Source organism: Anticarsia gemmatalis, chromosome 22 (assembly GCF_050436995.1).
Source record: "Anticarsia gemmatalis isolate Benzon Research Colony breed Stoneville strain chromosome 22, ilAntGemm2 primary, whole genome shotgun sequence".
Taxonomy (NCBI): Eukaryota; Metazoa; Arthropoda; class Insecta; order Lepidoptera; family Erebidae; genus Anticarsia; species Anticarsia gemmatalis.
This window is the reverse complement of record NC_134766.1, coordinates 1,394,592-1,419,273: the sequence shown is the minus strand read 5'-3', so window position 1 is coordinate 1,419,273 and position 24,682 is coordinate 1,394,592. Positions and strand designations below refer to the sequence as shown.

At 33.4% G+C, this 24,682-nt stretch overlaps 3 protein-coding genes across 3 annotated transcripts in view; 1 reads left to right on the top strand and 2 right to left on the bottom strand.

Annotated features, from left to right (window-relative positions):
• Window positions 1-241: 241 nt before the first annotated feature.
• On the bottom strand, window positions 242-3,566 carry mRpL39 (mitochondrial ribosomal protein L39). Its single transcript, XM_076129158.1, has 8 exons — window positions 3,417-3,566; window positions 3,156-3,335; window positions 2,763-2,863; window positions 2,291-2,432; window positions 1,713-1,931; window positions 1,267-1,380; window positions 820-935; window positions 242-372 (listed from the first exon to the last, which is right to left on the bottom strand). The coding sequence occupies exons 1-8, from the start codon at window positions 3,487-3,489 to the stop codon at window positions 310-312; spliced, it is 1,008 nt and encodes a 335-aa protein (XP_075985273.1). The 5' UTR covers window positions 3,490-3,566; the 3' UTR covers window positions 242-309.
• A 356-nt stretch (window positions 3,567-3,922) lies between these two features.
• Tcs5 (TP53 regulating kinase) lies at window positions 3,923-4,866 on the bottom strand. Its single transcript, XM_076129113.1, has one exon. It carries the CDS (start codon window positions 4,659-4,661, stop codon window positions 3,954-3,956), a length of 708 nt encoding a protein of 235 aa, XP_075985228.1. The 5' UTR covers window positions 4,662-4,866; the 3' UTR covers window positions 3,923-3,953.
• Window positions 4,867-5,137: 271 nt separating this feature from the next.
• Window positions 5,138-24,682, top strand: part of LOC142982559 (coactosin-like protein) — a 32,933-nt gene continuing 13,388 nt past the window's right edge. Inside the window, exon 1 of the mRNA XM_076129112.1 lies at window positions 5,138-5,500. Coding sequence (XP_075985227.1) covers window positions 5,450-5,500 — 51 coding nt within the window. The 5' untranslated portion in view covers window positions 5,138-5,449. The remainder of the gene's footprint in view (window positions 5,501-24,682) is intronic.

The window sequence follows — 24,682 nt, the reverse complement described above, 5'->3', positions numbered from 1 at the left end:
TCTAAACTGGCTTTCATAGGCACATACATATTTTGAAAATACGTAGAAATATAAAGCTGAAAAGTGACTACTGATTCGAAATGAAAAAAATAAAAAATGGGGTATATGGAAAAATATAACATCACGCTATAGCTAATAGGATTGGAGCAGCAATAAAAAATGTAGTAAATACGGAAAAACTAAAGCCCACGAAAGCGGGGTCGGGGCGGCCTCTAGTTAAATAACAAATAAAACACGCATGAACATCTTAAAACGTGTAATAACTTACAATAGCACTATCAAACTACTTATTCTACTTGTTAATTGTATTCACGCCTGCGCTGCTATGCTCTCAGTCTCCTCGCTCGCCTTTATTGGCGATCTCGCGTTGTTCTGAAAAAATAAACAAAGAAAAAGGTAATATACGAAATGTCTAGCCTATATTGGGGAAATTAAGCCGGTTGTATTTTTCTGGATTTAAAAAAGCAATTTTACTAAAATCCTTTATAATTTCTACACAAAAATGACCTTTTGAAAAACACTATTTATTAAAAAAAACCGCATCAAAAACCGTGGCATAGTTTTAGGGAAGGTAAATAAATCTGACGGAACATGCGTCGCGTAACGCCAGAACAGACAAATGTACATATAGAAAAACACTTGATCATTCACACTCAACTGACTCAATCGATGATGCGTCGTTGCGAATCCCATACTATTTGGGCTACGCCCGACGCATCTTCTGTCAGATGTGAACCCTCCCTTAAAGATCTAAGCATATTTTATAGGGACAGACAGTGGAAAGCGACTTTGTTTTATATCAAGTAGTGATGTACTCACCAGTTTCCTAGCTCTGTCGACAAGGATGGAGAATGCAAAGTGATTCATCATAACACCTGTAGGTAGAGCCACTCCTTGGAACCTGTATAGCTGCTTCACATCTGTATCTTGTGACCCTGAAAACATAACATAAATAAATAAATACAAGCTGACCCGGCAAACGTTGTTTTGCCATAAAAATTAAATAAAAAAACATTGTCCAGCGGACAAAATTGTGAATCTAAACCATTCTCAGATCCCCTTGAACACACACAAAAAATTTCATCAAAATCGGTCCAGTCGTTTAAGAGAAGTTGAGCGACATACACACTTACAGAAGAATTATATATATAAAGATTTTTAACCCTTTGACCACGGTCGGCTATACTCGACAAATCAGAACATGCTCACGATGCTATGTTTTTGTCGATTGCCGACGAAAGCGTCGTTCGATCACGTTATGCTTACCATTAACTTTGTGAACAGAGGCCAGGCTGAGGCGACCGATCTGTCCTGTAGTGCTGATCATAGGGCCTTTTGATATATCCACATGTTTGCCCGCTCGGTATAAAGTTACTTTACCTGTAAATATACATATTTAATTGTAAACACAGTAGAAAAGCATTGTGAATAGTTATCAGAACAAAACCAAATCATTAATTTCTTATTCTATGATATGATTCTCTTGTTATGATAGCAAAGGAAAACATTGTGATGAAACTTGAATGCAAATTCTTAAAACATGCTCAAGGATTGTAGAGCCCCATACAATATGGCTAGTTTAAAGGCAGCAATGGTATTTATACTACATTTTTATAGTTAAAAAGTTTCACAAACAACCAATAACCTAGTTTGCCAGTAAATTAACTATCATATTATGTAACAGTAGACTTATTTCTTCAGTTCCTACTAACCATTATTCCTTGCAATACTAGGTATCTGCCTAGTCTTATGCTCGTTGTCTACAAACATCTCCAGCGCCAGATCCTCGCTGACTTCCAGGCGCTCTAGTGGATGATTTTCTCTGGTAAGCTTCAAGTATTCTGCTGTTAACGTGACCAATTCTTGACGAGATGGCGTCCAGTCGGGCAGGGAGGGTAAGTCGATGTCGTAGATGAATGAACCACTGCGAACTAATACATAAAAGTAAGTTAATATCTTAAAATCTTCATGACCTGTTTAAATTGATAGACAGTGAAATTGACTATTTTTAGGTCTGGTGTTTTCTTTTTATTTACGTTAATAGTGATAGTTAGAGTGTGCTTTAAACAATTCTTAAATGGACACATGGCCGCTTAATTCAAAATTATGCCTGCTCCAGTGCAACTAGGAGCTTATAACAAAATACAAGACCAGTTACTTGCCAAATTCTACTTTTAAGCAAATTCCATTTAATAAACATTGAATAGTACTTTACTCAGATTTCAGATTAAATCAGAGTCATTTTGATCAGATTTCCTAGAACTAAAAGGTATTTAAGATAATAACTTACTGTCAGGACCAGGGAAACTGTGTAGCTTCACAGGCACGGTATCTTTGAAGGCGACAGTAGCGCACGCACCGAGCATGAACGAGCATGTGCGCCAGAATGCCTTGTTCACCTGGTGCGGCTCTGCTACTGTGAAGTTTTGGAACTGAAACCATTTTAAACAATGATCAGATTACTCTAAAATGTATTCTTAAGAAAATGATCTTAACTTATAAGCTAGCTATGCCTGCGGTTGGACTAGTGTTTGTGGTGATTATGTTTCCCATCTAGGTCATATTATGATATAAGACGGTTTAATAGTCTAGTAGTATTAATTTGCAATACCAACCAGTAGTTATATAGCTACTAACTATGAAACTACTAGTTCTGGTGGTATCATAGTATGAAAAAATACTATAAAATAATGATGTCTGAAGCTTTAACTATTGTTCAAGGGAATAGTAGCAGGTAAATCAATTGCCATATCATTACTCACTTCCAGTGTACAGTTTTCAGTGAGAGGTCTGTGCATGTCCCAATACACTGTGCCATCAACTAGTGCAAGAGCAGTGCTCTCCATGTGCCACTCACTTAGATCTGAAATATAGATAGGTATATTAGATATTTCTTATATAAAAATGGTCTTTGGACTGTGCCTACCCCTATGGGAAGAACATATGATTTTATGTTGGTGTGTATGTAGAAGGGTTAATTTGAGATAGGAATGAGTAAGATGTATACTGAACTAAGCATGCACTGGGCCTTTTCTAAACAAATTCCTGTCCATTTAGTTACTTCAATGTATCTTAGCTGAATAAGAGTCTAGAAATGAGACATACGTCTATACATAAGTCTACACTGCATTTCAACGTTATAATCGAATACTTACGTCTAGCGCAATCGTAAGGCGTAGAAATTTCTTTATTCATAACTAATGTGCAGTCGTTCGGTACACCTTTGTACTGGACCTCGATTTTCTCAATACGTCCCACATTTTCTATCTGACGCTTCTTCTCTAATGTAAATAAGTGATACCGGCGGTCTATAGCCTCTTGAGTGCTTAGATATCCTTAAAAATAACCAAACATTCATGTTTTTATATACGAATATTATACATTCAGTTTAAAAATAATACTATGTTTTTACTTACTAGTCAATGGTAATGCTTTTGTACAACTGTTTTGAGTTATAATTCTGGACAAATTTGTAATGTGTCTCCTCATTTTGTAAAATAAAATGCAATATTTTGTTACGAAAATAAGAGGAGATTTTTAGGTTATGAATTTGACATTTGAAACTGATCGCGTTTCCGAACTTGATAAAATATTCATTCAAAAATTAAGCATACTATTTAGTTATTCTTTCTCTCGCTCACACAAAACGCTTCTTAATTTCTTGGTATAAAAATTGCCCATGAGGAAGATGAATAGTAATGCAATTGAAAAATTAAATGAACTTTATGTCCAAGGCTTTGGCATAACATTAACAACGGACGCCATTGTTGTCATTGAGACATTTACACACTTTATGAATGAGAGAATATTGTGTGTTCGAAATTGTGTGAGCAACACTCAGGAACATAAAACTGTGCATCAATACATAATTAATTTAAGATGATAATATATATTACTACGAAATGGTAAATCAAATACGGTATATGCGAATAATAACATTTATTACTTAAACACTATCCAACCATAGTTCTCTTCCTTCCTCTAGCTCTGACCTCTTCAAACTTGCTAATAATCTCTTTGATATTATTTTTACTGAATTTCTTGTAAGCGTCTAGGATTTCATCGAACAAGTCTGGGTAATCATTATGCGTACTTATTAGAGCACGTTCTAGTACATAAAGATCCACGCCTTTATCTTCCGTACTAGAATCTATGAACGACAATCCAAAATCAATCATAACTAAATCTAATTCACCAGATTCAAGCCAATTTGCATCTTCATTTTCGCTTTTCGGAACAAGCAGCATGTTTGATGTCGTCAAATCTCCATGAATAATGTTATTCTCATGCAATTTTCTTACAGTTTCGCCAATTAATTTGGCTATTAAACTCAAGCTCTTGTCACCCGATTCTTTTTTTACGTGATTTATGATAAAATCTTTGATTGTTATACTTTTTTCGAAATGCTGCATATAAATTCGTCGCCTCTCAAAATCAACCAAGTATAATGCTGGAGTTCTAACATTAGCTGTTTTGCAACGGACTATGGAACGCGCCTCGTTTTTGATCCGATCTTTGGTTATCGCGGTGTCCAAATCGGGATGTCTGTAGTTTTTCTGAAATCTCTCTTTTATCAATGTTGGTCTCCCAAGATAATTGCAGATGAACAGTTTCGCTTCTGCACCTTGTTTCAGTATTTTCAAAGAATGTTCTTCACTCATTTTGACAAACAAATAACCTCAAATGCACTTGGATGTGGATTAACACTGTGTTACACAGGTGTCTCGTATTTACTTATGCCTTGATTTCTTTTTAAAAAGACATTTAGCTTAATTAAGGCACAGTATTGCTGTAAAACACTTAGAAATAATCAACGCGGCTTGTTGTTATTTTGATCCTGAATTAAATGTCAGATTTGACAGATGACGGATAGGGTTAGTTATGTTACTATACATTTTTATGAGTTTATTAATTAGTAAGACTATTGTCTGTATCAGTAAATTAATGCTCTATCAGTAGGCGCTTTTAATATTTCAGGAATAGATTGAAATAATTTTATACAGAACTATGTGAATAAATCGCAAAGACGCAACTCAAGATAGTAAGCACTTACGTATAGCGGAACGTTAAAATATCTGAAGCTCAAAATCGTCATATAGAGGCCGCACCTTACATTTAACACGTAGATATTGGATGTTTATCTACTTTCTATAGCTATATATCTGTATGTATTCACTCATTGGAGAGCGAGGGAGGCTGAGGGCGTGATATTGGTTGCTACACCCGGGCCGGCCGCCGGCACAACGTTATAATTTCATTCAGACGATAATTCCCATCAAATACGTTAATGGAAAGAGTGATTTATCTCTGTTCAATTTAGTGCCGGTACGACGTTCGAACGCTCCGCAGGCTCTACCCAAAAACTGTAGAAACGTGTGTTAAAACCGGTAAAAATACCAAAAAATATATTTTTAGTGTTCAATTGTGATTTTAATAAATTGTGAGAGCGATGTCGGAGGGTTTAGAATACGAGACCATTGTGCAGAATGGACCACGAAAAGTAAGTGCTTTTTTAAGTTATTTTTTAATTCCAATCGTGGCATGAAAGAACAATGTTGTGCCTTAGTCATGGTAAGCGTGCCTAAGTTATATATATCTAGGTTCGGTAGGGGAGGGATGTATGTCCTATAGAAATGTCTGGGTGCATTTTCGTAGTTATAGGATGCAGCCGTCTCGAAATGCCGGCTGATGCGATTTCCTGCGTTCCCGTTTTAAGCGAATGTTGGCGGGAAATTACGTGGGACGAGACATTTTATATGCGGAAATAAATCATTAAAGTATCGTTTATACGGTTGTAAATTATTTTACTGCTTCATAAATATTAGTGGGTTTTATTTCGGGTGCTAGTTTGTATTATGGACACCATTACTAAATATTTATTTGTCTATGTATAAAGTTATAATAATAAAAGCATAAATGGTAATCGATCGACTTAGCGATGTTAATATTTAGACTTGTACTTACGCAAAAAGTAATGACAAAGAAAATAATTCCAATTGGAATCTGATACGAAAAGTAATTAATTAGGTACTTCATTAAGAAAAGCTTTTGTTAGGTATAGTAATAGGTACCTTATTAAAGTAATCCTGTATTAAGTCAAGTCTTAAGTTTTATAGCAAAAAAATATCATTTTCGAAGCAAAGATTTGTCTAAAAAATGTAGTGAAACGTATTGAAATTTTTACATTCCATTTAAAATTATTATCATCGTTTATCCGCTAATAAATTTTAAGCTGCCGTTATAAGTGAGCTTTTTTGTCGATTTCGTATGGAAGAACGAATTATTCGATTCGTTTATTATGGCAAAAAAAAAAAGAAACCCGCGGCATTATTAATACAATCGAGCTTATGATATTTTAAGTGGATTTTGTCTTTTAGTACTTATTTAATCCTTTGAGTAGGGACCTACTATGTGATATTTTTACGTTTGATCATAGTATTATTATACATAGATTGGTCAATCTGTGCTTGTATATTGGTGATAAATTTGTACAGTTTTGACTGGTCTGCCCTAATCCGTAGACGCAATAAAAATAATTAAGGGTGGATGAGGCAAACTGTATAATTTTATTTTAAAGCAGTCAACGTCAGCCTTTAGGGTGCAAGAATAAGGATATTATGTATATGTAATGTAGGTACCTACCTAATGAGTTATAAATTATGTGTAGGTATATTGTAGAGATCATTTTATTTATTTAATTAATAATTAACAAGGATGAATTACGGTCAATAGTTTAATCGTTACAAAATGTTATTGTTGAATAAAAATATCGCTTATGACTGCATATATTATTATCTGTCAAAATATTAAAACTATTCGTCGAATTAAACTAACTGAATATGTAAAATTTTAAAACGTACAGCTATTTAACCCTTACCCAACGTATTTTAGTAAATACATCCTTAATTACTACAGGATAAGGATAAAATTAGCGCAATGACACTAACGGAACCGCGCCCTCACTCCCTATTGAAATACACTGACAGATTGTTCTATCTATGTATGTATGTATTTATGTTTGTATGTATGTATGTATGTATATGTATGTAGTGCGAAATTAACTGGTTATACCATTGTGCATACATACATACATACAAAATATGAAAGCCAGATAAGATTGTAGCTTATCATCGATTATTGATTGTCTGAACCTCACACGCGAACAATATTGTGGCAGCTTTTCCTAGAAATATTCGCTCAGACAGTTTGTACTATTCAACCATTTAATTAGGAATTTATTAGAGTTAGATTATTCATTAATATAGCTGTCGAGGGGTAAACTGCAATATGTATAGGAGTTTATGGCGTCGATAGATGCTCAGTAAAAAATATCGAGCTGTCTCTATACGTGCTTACTTACTAGGCAACGAGTTGATGAGTTTCTTTTATGAAGTAACCATCTGAAAAGTTGTTAATTTTCAAATTATAAGAAAACAGTAAAAAAGTGCTTACAATATTTTTTTCGTTACAAAAGGGGTACCTATAGATTTTCAGTCTCACTCTCTGCATACCCCCATGGGAAAAGGGTGTATTATTATGTTTGTATGTATCTACGTTATATAGAGTAATATTTAAGTAAAATCGAGATTAGTGCCTACTAGTAAATAAAAACAGGGCACCTACTTCCAATTAAGTCAATGTAAAAGTTAACATTAATTAATGCACAGTAGTTTATTTGATATGGTAACAATGACCAACTAAATGACATAACTATGCGCCTAGTAACTAAAGCAGGCTTAGACAGCTCTACATCTGGTTTCAGAGAGGGTCGTTGTTTACAACAGCTATAACTCATAACAGCTTAATGGCGATCGATGTAACACCGACCTAATGTATATTTGCAGCCCTTAGCTTTACACACGATCTATGTTTGATTATTATTATGAAGCAAAGGGTAGTTTATAATGATGGTACAAAGTGGTGGTCTTTGGTATCTGCCTAACCTGAACAAGCCGTGGTTTTATGTATGTATGTTTGATTATTTATGTAATAGGGACTAGATAGGATGTAATAGGGATTAGATATTTATTAAGGTTTGTTCCAAAAATACTATCTACTGTTTTAAGATTTGCAAATGAAGATAATCGCTACCTTTCTCCGTAATAGCTCGCAGTGTCGCGGTCGGTAGTACAACCGACAGCTGATTATAAGTCACACACTGGTATTTTCTAATTTATATTACAAAATATGTCAATAGCAGTATGGAGTTTGGTAATGTGTCCGTTTAATGGCAATAGACTTGTCCCCTATTACAAGAGAGTAACAACGTTATTGGCGAAACCTGTGTGAATTTCATACATCTCCATCTACACCTTCGGGTAGGTAGGTATAACAGGTGTGATTATTATGCCTGTATCTCTACCATTAACCTTTTAGTTGATCCATTTTCATAAGTCTCGTTATAAATCCACACCTAGCAATTAAACTACGCACTTGTAGAGTAATGATTACATTTCTTCGAATATCGACCAATGAGTCAAATCAAAGCGAATCGATTTACCTAATAAACTTGAGTAATAACTGCGTAAGGTCGAATAGCCTTGATTTAAAGAATGTGATTAGTTCAGTCTATTTAGGTTTTCTAATTTATAATTTACTATATGTGGCTCATTAGCGTGATTTAGGCAGTCTATAGTCTTACTAGCAGCCTACCCCGACTATGCCCGGTCGAATCCTAACAAATTATAAATTGAAGAATAATCGCATGAAAATCCATTCTATAGATATTGACTTTATCATAAACAGACAGACAGACGCGGCGTGGGGTCTTTATTTTATATGTTGTGATGTAGTCACTAGGTAACTCATTGGCCTACTTTAAACACCTTTACAATTATAACACTTAACTAGAATGTAGACAAATAGGTGTTAATTAATCTCAAATTATTGTTGAGACCATAAAGGTTTGTAAACATCGCTAGAGTTAATTAATCTATGACAATATAGCTCATAGACAATAGGCAAAGGAATGATAACATACAGCCAACATGGCGTAACATAATAGACGTAAACAATAATATTTATATCAATAGGATCTTAGGTAATATTATAAAATTGTAACCGTTTGTCTGTCTGTAGGTATATTATTATGACTACATGATTATAGCACATACTTATGCATTTGAAGAACTACTTTTCCTGAAAACATATTTATACATGACTGGAAAGTATATAGACGTTGTTAAAAGACGTTGTTAAAAGCAACATACAATTTATTTATGACAAGTCAAAGAAAAACTGATTAAAACATAACTTAGAAAAAAACATCACTTATCTCAGAAACGACTCTCAGGTTTGACACGAAAAAAACTTGTTGTGTTGATGCTATAGGCTATAAACATAGCTTTGACTAAAAGGAGTAGAGCAGCAATATCAAATGTTGTGCGGCCTCTAGTATAAATTTAAACATCTCAAAATTTTCTAATAAACTGTACCTACCTACTCAACAGATTACTCTATGTACTTTAAGTTAGTTTTCTACGCAAGAGGAAGACAGGAGCGTAGGTTGTAAGACTGAAGTACTTAGTTTATTACTTGATAGAAAGAGCAACTCGTTGCGGCAGTGTAGGTAAGTACATATCATCGGAGTAATTCCTACATTCCTTTGTGTTACTAGACAAACAAAACATCCATAGACCCATCTCAAAAGCGACCTCCATTACATTTTGGAACACAAAATGTCACCATAACCGCTCCATTTCAACTAAAATTACACTCCGGGCTAATTAACCCAAATTACGGGCATTCCGTAAGTTAAAAATAACCCCATTTTAACTGTCAAACTTAATGAACTGCGTAAATATTTTTGAATAATTAGGCAAAGGTATTATAATATCAGACGGTATGTTCTTTACTGCCTTACCTTTCGCCATTTTAATTAGAATCTACAAGGTCGCATTCAATTCTTCGTTTTGTTAATAACGTTTTAGTTAAAGTTTTTGTGTCTAGAAAAAAATATGTCCTTTACTCACAACGATACAAAAAACTTCTTGCAGTTACTTTTACTGTCGTTACAATTGTACAGTTACTTACCTACCTACTGTACATTTAAACTGTTTTTCTGAAATGTAAATCCTTTTTGGTTATCATTCAAGGTATTATGAAAGACCTAATTTAATAGTGCTGGCTGATAATGCGCATACTTAATTGTCGGCTATGAAAGAAAAAAAAAGATTGATTGTTTTTTTAATGAGTTAAAGGCGGCTCGTAATTTTTTTCGAGTAATAAAAGCCAGTACGCGGTTCGTGTCATATCTAACCTACTTTCTCACGGAACATCATTAAAAATATTTTTATTATTTACATAATATTTTAATTTTGCTATATTTTTGTCCAAAATATTGTCACTCATTTATTTGTTACGCAAAACCACGCCTATCTGAATAGCAACAGAACTATTTGCGTGAATAGGACATCCACCTCTCATCTTGTAAAATAGCTGTGATCTCAGTTTCACCTCCCACATTTTATAATGTTAGGCCGCTGCTGCAAAATATTATTATACAGAAGGAACGGTACACTATGAATGTACACACGGCGTACACACCATAGAACATAACACGGCACTCATAGTACTTCCTTGCATAATTAATGTTGCATTAGTAACGTTGTTAAATATGACTTTCCAAACTTATTCTCAATCCTCTACACTTTCTTCATTCTAATATCCGCATCACCCCAAGGTGTACTGTCAGAAAAATGCTTTTGAAAATTAATCCGCTGCTAAACAACCCCGTAAAAGAAGTTTAAAACAAATAAATAGATGAAATATATATCAAAAGTTTAAAATAATTGTAGCAAATGACGTATTTGGCTTTGTTCTGCCTCTGGAAAAAGGTGTAGTTTTATATTTATAGTCGTTTTGAACTAGTCTTCTGTACACCAGATTCTGTGTTGTAGTTCGTAACGGTTCGCGTGTGATTCGCTACTAGCTGACTCACTCCGGCACAGTTAAATTTGTCTACAACTGCATCAAAATATAGTTTATTGCGGTATTTACTGCGTTTGTTTTACAGTACATTGCTGTTATTACGCTTTAGTGCCGAAGGTTAGGCAGAGGAGAATAATTATCGCCCTAGTTTTGAACCACAAACTGGAGCTGCTTGAAGGTCAAAGTGAAATATCAGTAAATAATTTAGCATTCTACATAAACGTTTGAAAAAATTTAATAATTTTGTTACTTTTATAAGAAAAAGTCTATATTGTCTTTGATAAAAATCTAAATTATATTTCAATTAGTTTGGCTGCCATAAAATGGCGGGTAATTTTTATCACCATTAAATAAGTAATAATTTTGACATATTTGACACATAATGTAGGTATGCAATGCAAAGCATACGAAATGTCAAAATTACTCTAATATAGGTGATCTAACGAATAGTGCTCTCGACCCTAATACTTACAAACTCGGTGAGAATTCGTTTTTTCCTTGAACTTGTATCAAAAAGTGCCATAAATACCGTTAAAATTATAAAATGTGTATAATTAATGGGGTCAGTCCACTCTGTGGCACGGGTCGGTGATCGCCTGAGAACATACAAGCTTGTGACCCGGCTTTGTTTAACTTAATTTGTTTATTGCCGAGTGTTGATGGGTAAGCTTTGAATCAATTGCTTTATAGCTTAGTGGGATTGAGCGGCCATCTTGTATGGTCGAGATTTGTTAATGGAATGTGTTTTGTTTGTTTCTAATTAAATCTGAGTGGTGGGACAAGATGTATGGATGTGAATGAGGCAAGGGAAGTTTGTAAGGATCGTACTAAGTGGCGTTCTTTGGCCTCTGCCTACCCATATGGGAAAAATGCGTGAAATTATGTACAAATGTATGTATAGTCCAACAACTTAATAAAGAGCCTTGTATCCAAAATTCGCGGCGGGTGGAGATTTACAAAATACAGAATTTAGAATATCAGTGACTTGCCGGCCAAAGTAGCTGTGGCCAGTTTGATACAGTTTGATGTAGACTAAAGGTTGCTATGTAAAATCATTTATATCATAATGTTGTAATTTTCAATTATTTATTACAGAAAGTAGGACAAAGCTTAATTTGTATAATAACCACACATTTATTTTCAACGAAAATACTACACTTATGGCGTCATCAGCTGGTATTTCTACCAGTATTTTTGACGTTTGATAAAGAGAAGCTTGATAGCTAAACACCCTTTTGTTGTATATGAGGTTACCGATTGTCCCGGTTTCCCCGGATTTGACCCAGTTTAGTAAACGTCCGGGGTCTCAACAGTAGCCCGGGCTGTTACATTACCGACCTCCGTAACTTCTACCCTAACTGACGCCGACAAATGTTTAATCAAACATTTTTAATGACAAATCTCTCACCAAGATCTAATTTAAAGATTTTTACAAACATATGTACAAAAAAAATGTAAGTATAGATAGTATTACCAGGCCAAAAACAGCATTAAGAAAATAAACTGTTATGCATAAAAATATTTTCTCCGTTTAACTATTGAACTAACGACCCCCCAGAAAATTGAGGTGATCAATTTAACCACATGTCATTACACTATACTCACTTACAACTATCTTATATTTAGCCATAACCACAAGAAAAGTCATGGTCAAAGTTATTTATTTATAAATGCGGTCACCATGCCGGTATGCGCTGACCATATGGTCGCTTTCCGGCCATATTGGCGGCAACTGTACGGCAATATGGGCAATAGTAGGCAATAGTAGTCAAGTGACGTAGAGATGTTACAAAACAAGTACTTATTGTAAAAGCAATGAACTGGCGACATAACTGGATAATATGGTTGTGTGTTAAAATAGGGCTGACATTTAATGCTAATAAAAAAAACATGTGATGTCTTTTTTTAATTGACTTTATATAACATGACAATTTCATAACACATGTTATACCCGAAAATGTACGCAGTCGTAGTTAAAATACACTTACATTTCGACATTCATGTTTATAATCTTAGTCCCATGTAATAGGAATCAAGCACTTGCTCGTTACCAAACACCCGGCTTCTATTGAGACTATTCCTAATCATTAGATCTTTCCTCGACCTAACAAAAATTGAAAAATCTTAAAATTTTTTGTCTTTATTTTACCCAGGAATCGAATCTGAACCTTGTAAAACTTCCTGCTTTGACCGCATCGAATGTCAGACTTCTTAAGACTGCCCCGCAGAACCAGCCGTAAAACGGGTTTTCTATTATAATTTTGAGGATGTAAAGCTTTAATTATAGCAAAAGAAAATAAGCTACAATTAAGTATTGAAAAGTAACTACCTATGTAACAATCCTAACAGCCCTATTTTCACCGCAACCTTCAAACAATCGTTATCAGCACTCGAGTCTTGAGTCAAGCGCCGTTCTTATCAGTGCATAGACTCTACTAACTAACAATCTAGGGATTAAGTCATTGATTCCTAGATTGTGATACCTAGTCAACTATTGAGTCATGGACAATAAGAGTGCCTAATGTCCCGGCCGGTATTTAGTCCGGGTGGTCTGTTTAACTGAAACTAACCACAGATTATTATTATTAAAAAAGACAACTCCCGTACTAAGAATTGCTCTTGTGTCGCAGGGACTTTTACAAGCCACAGATCAACCAGAACCGAAACAGTTATTTGCGGATCGCACATAATCAATAATTATTCCGTGTGGGAATCGAACCCACGAGTTCCCGACGCAATGGTTGTGGCGTGGTGATAACCACTGTGCAACGGAGGTAGTCAGATTGAACGTGGTGGTAACTCAACGCCTGATGGTCTTGAGATCATGAACTTTTGCAAACCATATTTATAACTCAAAGGAAGGGTAGGCGCTGGACCAACGACTGGACCTGTTCTTAAATGCATTATGACTGCAACTGCAAAGTTCAAACATTGTGTACAGAAAAAAAAACTACTAGATAACTATATATAAAAAACTCATGCTGTATGTCGGTGGGATTAGGTACCCAATAAAGACTGGCTACAATCTCTACAACTGTGTTTAACATTTAATTAAATAATAACATAACATTAAATCGAATTGGTGTTTTAGTAATACGGTAGTCACAAGCAACTATAATATCCATCGGACTTCGAGCACGCAACTTTTACCGCGTAAACTAAACACATTAAATTTTGGAAACCAGTTGTGTTCCGTTTTACGTAACGAGTCATAACGAGTGAATCTAGAGTGATCCTCTTTGGATCCTGAGCATAGACTACAGAGTAGACGGGGTCAATGACACACACCTACGTCGCCACGCTACCTATTGAACTACCAAATCCGGTATTTCTGGGGTCCCGTAACAAAATATTGATATTTAATTCAATTATGAACTAATATGACTTAATTTTATTCGTTTTATGGTATAGTTATTGTTTTTTTATGCAGTAGTCATTATAAAATCAATTAACGATTTGGCTGTGTAAATTATAAGTTTGATAACATTGGTGATTTTATTATTTGAGTTGATCATATTTTGTTAATTGTTTAACAATAGGGTTAACTGTTAATGATGTAATTAAAATAAAATTGTAATGAGACCGTCATGCAGTCATATTACAAAAATAAACATATTTTCCAAAAATTCCCTAAGTAAAAAAAGTACCTATCAATATTAATTATTGAATACGTTCTTTTTGAACGATCAAGGAATAAACATGAGTATTATAACATTTCTTTTCTGCGTCGCGTACGTAGTAGGGTAAATTGTCTAATTTTACTTATAACAAAATATTTAATCTAACTGACAGTGTTTTCTAAACAAAAGATAGAAATCACGGTAATTTACTTTCAAGCCCTTGTGAGTGAAAGTTCAATTAAAACACGACAAGCAGTTCTTAAGTAATGGGTACACATACGGATGAATATCATATAAATTATTGTGTATCTCGTAATATCTTCACGCTTTTTAGACATATGGTCATGTGTAGAAACTGGTTATATTGTGGACTTTAATTGTATTTTTTTTAACAATTTTCTCATAAGTAAAACTGTTGCATTTGATTTGTGTTTGAGAAAAGGCTGTTTTGGTGTTTTGAGCCCCTCATAATGACGTAAGAGCTCTCAGCTCCATTAAAAATTATACTTAATTGAAATAATATTAGCACGTTGATTGCTAACTTGTTACAGTTTAATTAATCATCAACTTAACAATCAATTAACATACTTTGGACAGTGCTATAAGCAACAGAAAGTTTTTTATTTCTCAAAGAAAGACCCGTTTTATTCATTGTTAGATTTGATTAATAATTTTGTCATTTACTTATGAATCTGAATTCATTGTTTTTGACAGAATAATATGATATGATAATGTTAAAAAACACAGTTTTTATCAGTAAAAACAACAAATATGAGAGTGCCTGCGCGTATTAAAGACAAAATTAATTATTGTACGGAACCTCTATTAATATTTTTGAATAAAAATTTCTTCCAGACATTGATCGAGATAATTATTAAACCGATATTTTTACATTCGGCTAATGACATCGAAATTTGTAAACGCATTTTTATAACCGGCCATTCACTTAGAATATTTTATACTGCGATTTATTCATAATTGTTGTATTAGAATTAAGATTAAAAAGGTATTAAAGAAAATAATTTATGGTTAACTACAAACATTTTTCTAACGTTGATGTCTTTTTTTTGACGAGAAATTATTATTATTAAACTTTTTCTTTTGATGATCATATTTCTAAGTTAAGTTAGCAGAAATTGATTCTTGGGTTCGTTTTTAACACAGGTTAAAAATTACTTATATGAGAAGTCAGTTTTAATTGAAACGTTTATTAACTACTTATAGAGTTTATAGCCGTTTTTTATGAGTATCGAATAAAATAAAATGTTCTGTAAAAATGTAGAACCTTTTTCAAAGCGTGAATTTCAGTTGAAAGTTAAATTAGGGTTGTCACAGTTTGAGACGTTTTCGGTAAACTTTTTAGGTGAAAGGATTATTTCGTTGTTCTACTTAGATTTTTGACATATTATTATCTACCCAACGATTCAAGAAATTCATTGGAATTGGTCCAAAGACAAAATTATTTTAGTGAAATTTATTTCTCTGTATAAATGGTTTTTAATTCTTTCAACAGTAAATCAGTTTTAAAAACACTGAACCATCTAAACAGTTTTGCTTTACACTTTTATTTTTCTTCTTTTCTTTTGAAAGCCCTAAGTTTAATCAATAGTCTGTCTCGAACAATAAACTTTAACAAACGTTTCGAGAAATGGAGAGTTCACCGTTAAATAGCATTCTAGATCGTTTTTATATTAAACACTGAATCGACTGAAAGTTTACATTCAGACAACGACAATTTCTATTCAAAATTTATTTTTGACTAGCTGACCCGCGCAACTTCGCTGGCGTCACATAAGAGAGAATGGGTCATAATTTTCCCCGTTTTTGTAACATTGTTTGCTGGTACTCTGCTCCCACTGGTCGTAGCGTGATGAGGCCTATAGCCTTCCTCGATAAATGGGCTATCTAACACTGAAAGAACTTCAAATCGGACTAGTAGTTCCTGAGATTAGCGCGTTCAAACAAACAAACAAACTGTTCAGCTATACATATATTATATTATAATATTAGTATAGATTAGTATAGATTGACATTAAAACGATGTCTAAAATCATATTTTTAAGTCCCCTTACTGTCCCGCTGTGGGTAAGAGTCTCACTTTATACTCATTAGTGTAGGTAGGTACACTACTGAAAACTGTTAAGTATACACTTCATAAAACAACTAGCAGACACATGTGGCTTCGCTCGCGTATCAAACTACCTACTTCAACAGCACAGGCGTTGATTAAGAAATAAGTCTATCTAAATCATTATTTATCTGAGAGTTTATGTAATATTTAACTAATATTAATTAATTTATTATTTATTTTAACCTTAATATACAAATTTGTTTAAAGGTGGACTTAATGCCAGGGGCATTTTCTGCCAGTCTACCTTTTATTATTTTTATTTTTATTAATTGTCATTTTTTCTCATAATATGATATTGAATTTAAATGAAATTGAACATTATGACAATTAAATTTGCATTGTTTTGTAAATCGGACAAAAAAATGCTATTTCATAAAATTGTTAAAAGATATCAAAAATTTATTTATCTCTTCCACCGGGCTCTACTAGACCAGAGAATATCTGCTTGCCTGTTATTAATTTAAGTATCGGAATTACACAGGATAGTTGATTATATCAGTGACTAAATATTAATATATTTATTTGTAGAGCAGGTAAACTGTACGAGTAGTGAACGTTTGTATTTCAATTATGGTTATTTTGCCTTATTTGTCATAATATTAATTAGGTATTGAGTATGTGCTCATATTTGTCCATATATATTATGTGAATCAGGGTAGGAAAAATATTTGAGTAATTAATTTACTTAGATTTAATTTTGTCCTCGGATTCATTAATTCTGATTATTTATCCGTTATCAAAATGGGCAGAATCACTTTTAATTGCATAGAGTACATAACACTTATTCAAAAGCCAAGAAACGGATCCTAGAAGTATTTAACATCAATTAAAGGAGACTAACGGAGGATCTGTGGTAGTGTATGGGTCCATACAACGGGGGATTATTGAGGATATACTAAAACACCACCAAAGTATGAACTCTTCGGTAGCCCCTGTTTAAGATTGTCTATCTCCAGAACGCGTATTTTTTATTTAACAAAATTTTACACAAAACTCAAACCTTTTGCAACAACTCCTCTAACTATTAGTGATCACCGCGTGAATATTCGTTCAGCAGTTTTTGAGTTAATCGCGAACAGACAGACAAACGCGGCGTGAAAACTTCATTTAATATGTAGTATAGTGTTAATGATAATTTCTCTGAATGGATTTTTTACGACTTCTTCTACAGCGTGAAATGTTGTTTTATGTTTTATATCAATTTACATAATAGTATTATTTTATTGATATCGTATTTCTGTTTTATTGAATCGTTCTCAACGGACTGTTAAATTGGCTGTCATCAAACGGTGTACGCATATTTGGATAGAATTATAGATTTTTTATACATTTTGTATTATTTTATACAAATACCGTGATTTTTTTCTTATTTTCGTGTCAAATTATGCATATTATTAGGCTTATATTTTATTTATTTTATATGTCAAATTAAAATTCATATTATTAGGCTTATATTTTTAGCTATATTGAAAGCTGCTATAGTTAAATAAATCTTATACAAATACCGTGTTTTTTTTCTTATTTTCGTGTCAAATTAAAATTCATATTATTAGGCTTATTTATATTTTTAGCTTTTTTGAAAGCTGTTATATTTAAATATATTTTTTATCGTATCAAGTAATTTATAACCTTTTATTTTAGGTCTTATTTATCTATGTGACTGCAAAAATTAGCCATTTTTCGAAAGGTTTTTCACGTGTACTCTAAACGATATAATATTGGAGTTGTTAAAACCAGATGGCATCTGAATTAAACGACTCCTGCCAAGTTGAGGTCAAATACCATTAAGCTTTACTGGCTACGGTGTTTTTGCGAAGTTTTTCCTCAAAGGAAAAGTAGAGGATATGGTGGTAGCGTAGATAACGATTATAGATACGCACTGTATGAAAAAAAATGTTTTTGTAGTATTAATTTTATGTTGGTACGGAGAATACCTAGGATAAAATTGTATGATGTGTTAAAGAAATAAACAGACGGTTAATTTCTTACCCACTTACCCAACTCGCACTTGGCCAGCGTGATGGACTCAAGGCCTAACCCCTTCTCATTACGGGAGGAGACCCTTGCCCAGCAGTTGGACATCAATGGGTTAAATTTATTATTATAATTTATTTATTGCTTATAAGTACACATCATCGGTTTGTGCCAATTTTTATAATAACAAGTTTTATGTTTCTGCCAGAACATGTGTAGATTTTGAGGAATTTTTATTTAATTCCCTTCAATAAGTAAATAAGTACGTTTTACTTCTTTCTACGCGTAATTTAAAGCTAAATTAACATCTACAATAAAAGCGACCATCTTTACGAGTGTACCCGCGTTAAAAGCTTGTATTACACAAACAGTCGGCTCTTAAACCCGAGTTATAAATGAGTGCATTCATCGCCTTAAAATAACCATAGAGTATGCATCATCCGTCTTAACTTTTACTACTTGGATAACGAGCCTTTTAAGCTTGCGATAATGTTGTAAATAGCCAGTTGTAAAATGGGTGGATTCTTGGATTACTTAAACCTGATCATCAGTATATATAAAACTCTTCTGTAACTGACTGACTAATGGACAACGCACAGCCGAAACTACTGAGCGTTTCTACGCTCAGTAGCAATTTGGTATGAAGATGCCTTAGGAATTATAGAGGAGCACAAAGGATTTCTGGAAATTCCTCCCATTTCGATACTTAAATAAAATCAGACCTTTGTTCAGCATAATATATTATATAGAGGTCGAGAGACCTACCTATACAAGGCCGAAAATGTATAAGAAAATATTTAAGAAAAACATTGACAGAACTTAAGTTCTGTTCGGTTCAATTTTTAATTATGTTTTTACTTTAATTAGGAATACAAAGATCAGTTCTAAATACAGACGTCTGGTCATCAAAAAGTAAAGATATTCTTCATAAAAATTGCAGTATCAATTATTTATTCGACTTTATCATTCTCGAGGTCTCGGAACAAATCTCATTTTATTTCCCTTGGGACTCGAATGGGATGTAATAAAAGTCGGAACAGAGTTTTAGGTTCCATTTTAGGCGGTAATGTAATTTATATTGAGGTAGGTACTCAATTTGAAGTTATATTTGTTGCTATATTATTTAAAGGTGCGTGTGGTACAAAACAAATAGGTTCAGTCTGTAGTATAAGTTCACTACCATTGCACCGCACCAGAAGAAGTCTGATTTCCTTTATCCAAGACATTTCCGTGAATTTGTCATCTAAAATTTAATTACTTCGGAATACGCTACAGGAGCTAATTACTTTTTTGTACAAACTTTTACAAGTAGGTAGCTCATTAAATAATCAATATTATAGTCAATTATAGTATAAATTCCTACCTATGTTTTGATCTAGTGGCTTTCAACCTTTCCCAACATCACTTAAAATTACCTATGTATAAGTATTTTTAGAAAATAATTGTTTTCGGTTTTGAATTAAGGTCTTGCAGAATTTGGCCTCTTTCTTCCTGTAATGTACTTTCATAAAGAACCCCTGCCGCGATGCAAGATCACCATTCATTATTGTTATAATAAAAGATTGTTTTAATACCGGAACTAAGTATTTTTATCTAGAGATCTTAGATCTTATACCACATGTCCATGAAGCTAGCGGAACAATTAACACAACTAAATGGCGAAAAATAATAAACACTTCATTCTTGCTCTTGACCGCATTCACAAAGTTACGTAATACAATGCGTTATAATAATTCTTATCCAAAAATGGCTGGGCAAAAGTAACAAAAGTCCAGCTGATGACCTTAAAGATGCCCAAAATTGGGCAACAGAGCATCAAGGCCGATGTGAAAATTATTTGTTGAAAATCAGGTTATAATGAATTGCAACTTGCATTATGGCGGGAAAAAGTAGCGCGAATGTCAAGTTTTTGAGGTTATAAATTTGCATTTTTTTTCACAAATCTTTTGTTTATTTTTTGCTGTTCATGTTTAACACTAATGAAAGTGTGTTTGTGTGTCAGGATGATTGTTACACTTTTGTATTTAGTTGAATGGAGTTGAGAACTAAATTGACGTTAACGGTTATTTTTTTGCTTATGAACTCTGTGTATTGGACTGAAAGATTTCAGCCGTTTTATTCTAGGAAATAACAATCTAATCAGGACTAAAACATTAACTGATCGTCTCTTTCCATAGATTTTCTTTATATCTAAGTACTGTAATGAAGATACCTTTACTAGGACCACAGGGTGGCTTCTTTTGTGTACTAATTTATTAGTCTTAAAATTATAACTTTTAAACAGCCTGCGACCACAGCTAGTGCAACCTGCGCCGAAACGTCAGGCATTCTAAGGAAAATTGCTTGTTCTCGTTAATTCCCGTATTCTTACAAAAAATCGAATTAAAATTTTACATACTTACATGAATATTTAAGTTTTTTTTTAATAAAGGTACAGATTATGTTTTTTTTATTATCTGACAAGGGAATTCCTAACACATTCTACTCGAGTGTGCATCACGTTACATAAGAGTTAACTAAGAGACTAGATTAGATCAAATTATCTAATCTATTAATCTAAAGTGTATGAAATTCAGCTAACGTTTTAAGTTAGCTATCATCTTTATCGGTACTTCTCATGTTAAGATTCGTCAAGATTAAACGTATTTTTGTAACTTTCCTAGTTTCTAAGAATATTATAATATTAGGATGTTACATCATTTTGCATTTTAAATCTTAACTTAATCAGCATTGCTGATTATGTACTTAAACTATTTTCAGGGTCGACACAACTTTTTCTTATATTTACGGGATTTTCAAATCATATACTTACCTACTTTAAGTTTTGTCTCGTTTGACAATGTTACTATGTATGGATGATTAAACAAAAAAAAGTTTGTAGAGGCGTTATTTGGTCTCTGCCTACCCATAAGAGCAAATAGCGGTATATAGGTACATATTTGATTTTTTTAAACATAACGTTTAGTTGTCTATGACGTACATATTAAGATGACGTTTAAATATTCGTCTAAAAATAGAACAAAAAATGCATTGAACTCTATGTTACACATTTAGCATGCGACCGCGAACTGCGTTTGGCTTTCTGCCAGCCCCTACTGAGTTATAATTAGATGTGTATTAAAGGATCTCTTCAGGGGATTTCTGAAGAATGACAAATATGCTGGCTTATCGTTTAGTTGTTGACTTAAACTCTGTGTTTGATCGTTAAAGTTAGAATTTTAATATAAACTTTGGCTTAGAATTTTAGTTATAGTAGGTCTCAAAAATAACATGATATTTTTTTGTTTAGTACCTATTTGAGTTAAGCTAAAAATCGAAATCGCATCGCTTCTTTACCGACAGTAGGGTAGTCGGTAGGAACTATTTTTCTCAAAATGGTCATCTATAAAGTTGAAATTCTATAAAGTAGCAGCAGTTTCTACAATTCTAGGCTTTATTACGATTGACGCTTTACAGTTCTTCTATTTTCAACAAACGAAACTTATAAATACCACTAATTACGGAAAATCTTATTTTCGTCTTCTAGCGTACAATTCATAGAATTACCGTTCGTAAACATCTAATAATATCACTAACAAAATAGGTGTTTATCCTCAAAGTAAATGATGCACAACAATGATTTGTGAGGTCATCGCACTTAGTCAATTACTGAACGAATGTATGGACGTCATTTAACGTGGAACACAAAGATCCTTTGTAAACGAACACATGTTGGCTTTTGATACGTTTCCGTGTTATTTTTTTCAACTATTTTTATAATTGGATGGTGTGTAAAACTATCAACAACAAGATAAAAAGCTATGTTTAGTATAAAAAAAGTTTGTTTTTTATTCTCCTATTTATAGTAATATTTTTAAACACTTTCAATAAAGAAAAATCTCAACTCCTTCTTCCTCTTCGTCTCCGTATCTTAAGACAAATAAAATTGTACAACAATACTTTTTATAACGTAATTTAAATAGGTGTCAGACAGATTCCACTGTAGTCCGCTCAAAGAATACTACAAAAGCGGGTGTAGAGTGCTCTAAGCATCCTGAACCAATTTCTGAAGAAATTGCTCAGGATCCCTCTCACGCACTCTACACTTGCTTTTTTGAGTGGACTACTGGGGGATATCCAGGGCATCGTGATGCAACGTTGCATGCCTGAGAGTTCTTTCGAACAGTTCTTGAACGAATGCAAAGTCCCCAACCCGCAATTGGCCAGCGTGATGGACTCAAGGACCCCCCGCCTCATTCTGAGAGGAGATCCTTGCCTAGCAATGTGACATTAATGGGTTAAATTTATCAATTATTTATATATTTTGTAAATTCTTTTACTTTGGATCAATAACTAATCATCAAAGAGTGTAGTAATCCGATAAGAATGTGAACAACAAACTGAGCAGTTATTTAAGAAAGCAGACGTTCCGCGTCGTAAGAGCATAGTCTCGTTAGACCGTCTGAGACGGGGCGATTTGTCGCACGATTACATACAATATATTTGCTAAATAGTAGTAATTAAAATGCTAGGAATTTCCTTACCTTATTTGTCTTGATTTATGCGTTACTTACTTGAAATTATGAAACGCTTACGTCCTGGTGATATCCAATCGAAAAAGTCGGTTGAATTTGTCAGTACTTACTTTGTTTTCAGTTGCGGCTCTCTATTAAGTTATCCGACTTAAATCGCTTAATAAGTGCGATCTATTTAAGATAATCACTATCACGATCTATTTATGAAAAGGCCTATGCCTGTCAGTACATTTGACCGGGCTAATAAAAGTAAAATATATAAGAAGTCTTGCTATTGTCGACGGCCTAAAGCTTAGACATTTTACGATTATTAAAACACTCTAAAAGTCTCACATAGTCGCGTTTTACGATGAAATTTATCAAAATAATAGTTATTAGCTATGAGAAAATTAATAATTTACGACTAAGTTGTACATTGACAATACAATATGTTAGTCATTTTGAAAGAAAGAAAGGGTTTTCTATGTAAATTTCTTCATAAAAAGGGAACTTTCACAGAAACAACCATAAACGTGCACTTTTACAAACAACATTTCAAAACAAATTGGATTTTAATATCCTGTATCTATCAAGATTTGGTCTAAAACCTATGATTGCTTCTTTCATAAAATTCATTCTATTTCACCTTCTTATATACTTACGATTTTACGCGGTCCTTTCGATACCAATGTTAAGTGTGCTCTGTATCGTGTATCGGACTATTTCGATGTCGTTTGTATGTCATTATGTTAGGGTTGAAGATGGTGTAGGGTTAATAAGGTCAGAGGTCGAAAAGGGTGGGAAGAGATTGACCCAAAAACCTGCAAAAAAAATTACAAGATCCTGAAAGTTAATCCATATGTAAAATATCTTTATTTATTTAAAACTATAATGATTTCCTCGTACTTCAGTAGCAAATAGAGCAGCTACAGACATATTGTATTTGTATATGAATTCTAGATGATTTAGACTATTATAAACTGCTGAACCGATTTAAACAAAACTTGCCATGGAGATAATTAAAATAAAAAGATAAAACCCGGATCAAACAAAGACTGCTTAACTTCCTAAGGCCCTGTTTCTCAGTACATTTAGCGGTAGTTTATCTATTCAATAACGTTTTTTATATGAGTTTAAACGCTATTGAATAGATAAACTACCGCTAAATGTACCTTAAAAACCGGGAATTAGGAACGAAAGCTAAGTAGTCTTTTAGTTACGGTTAGACGAACAAAGTTGCAAGCTAATTCACACGCAAATACAGCGAATTTAAATGCAAAATCGAAAAGCATCTTAAGAAAGACGTTCCATATCTAGATATAAGAGTAAGTGTAGTGGATCGGAAACCACATTGGGGCAAGGTTAACAGTCGGGATCTAAATGCGACAGTGACGCATGCGCACGAGTCAACGATCTCGCATCGCACACGAGACACTAGGTGCACACAAATTTGTTTTTGTTTAGTTTATCATAAAGCTACTATGGTTTAAATTACTTACCCCCGGTTTCTTAGGTACATTTAGCGGTAGTTTATC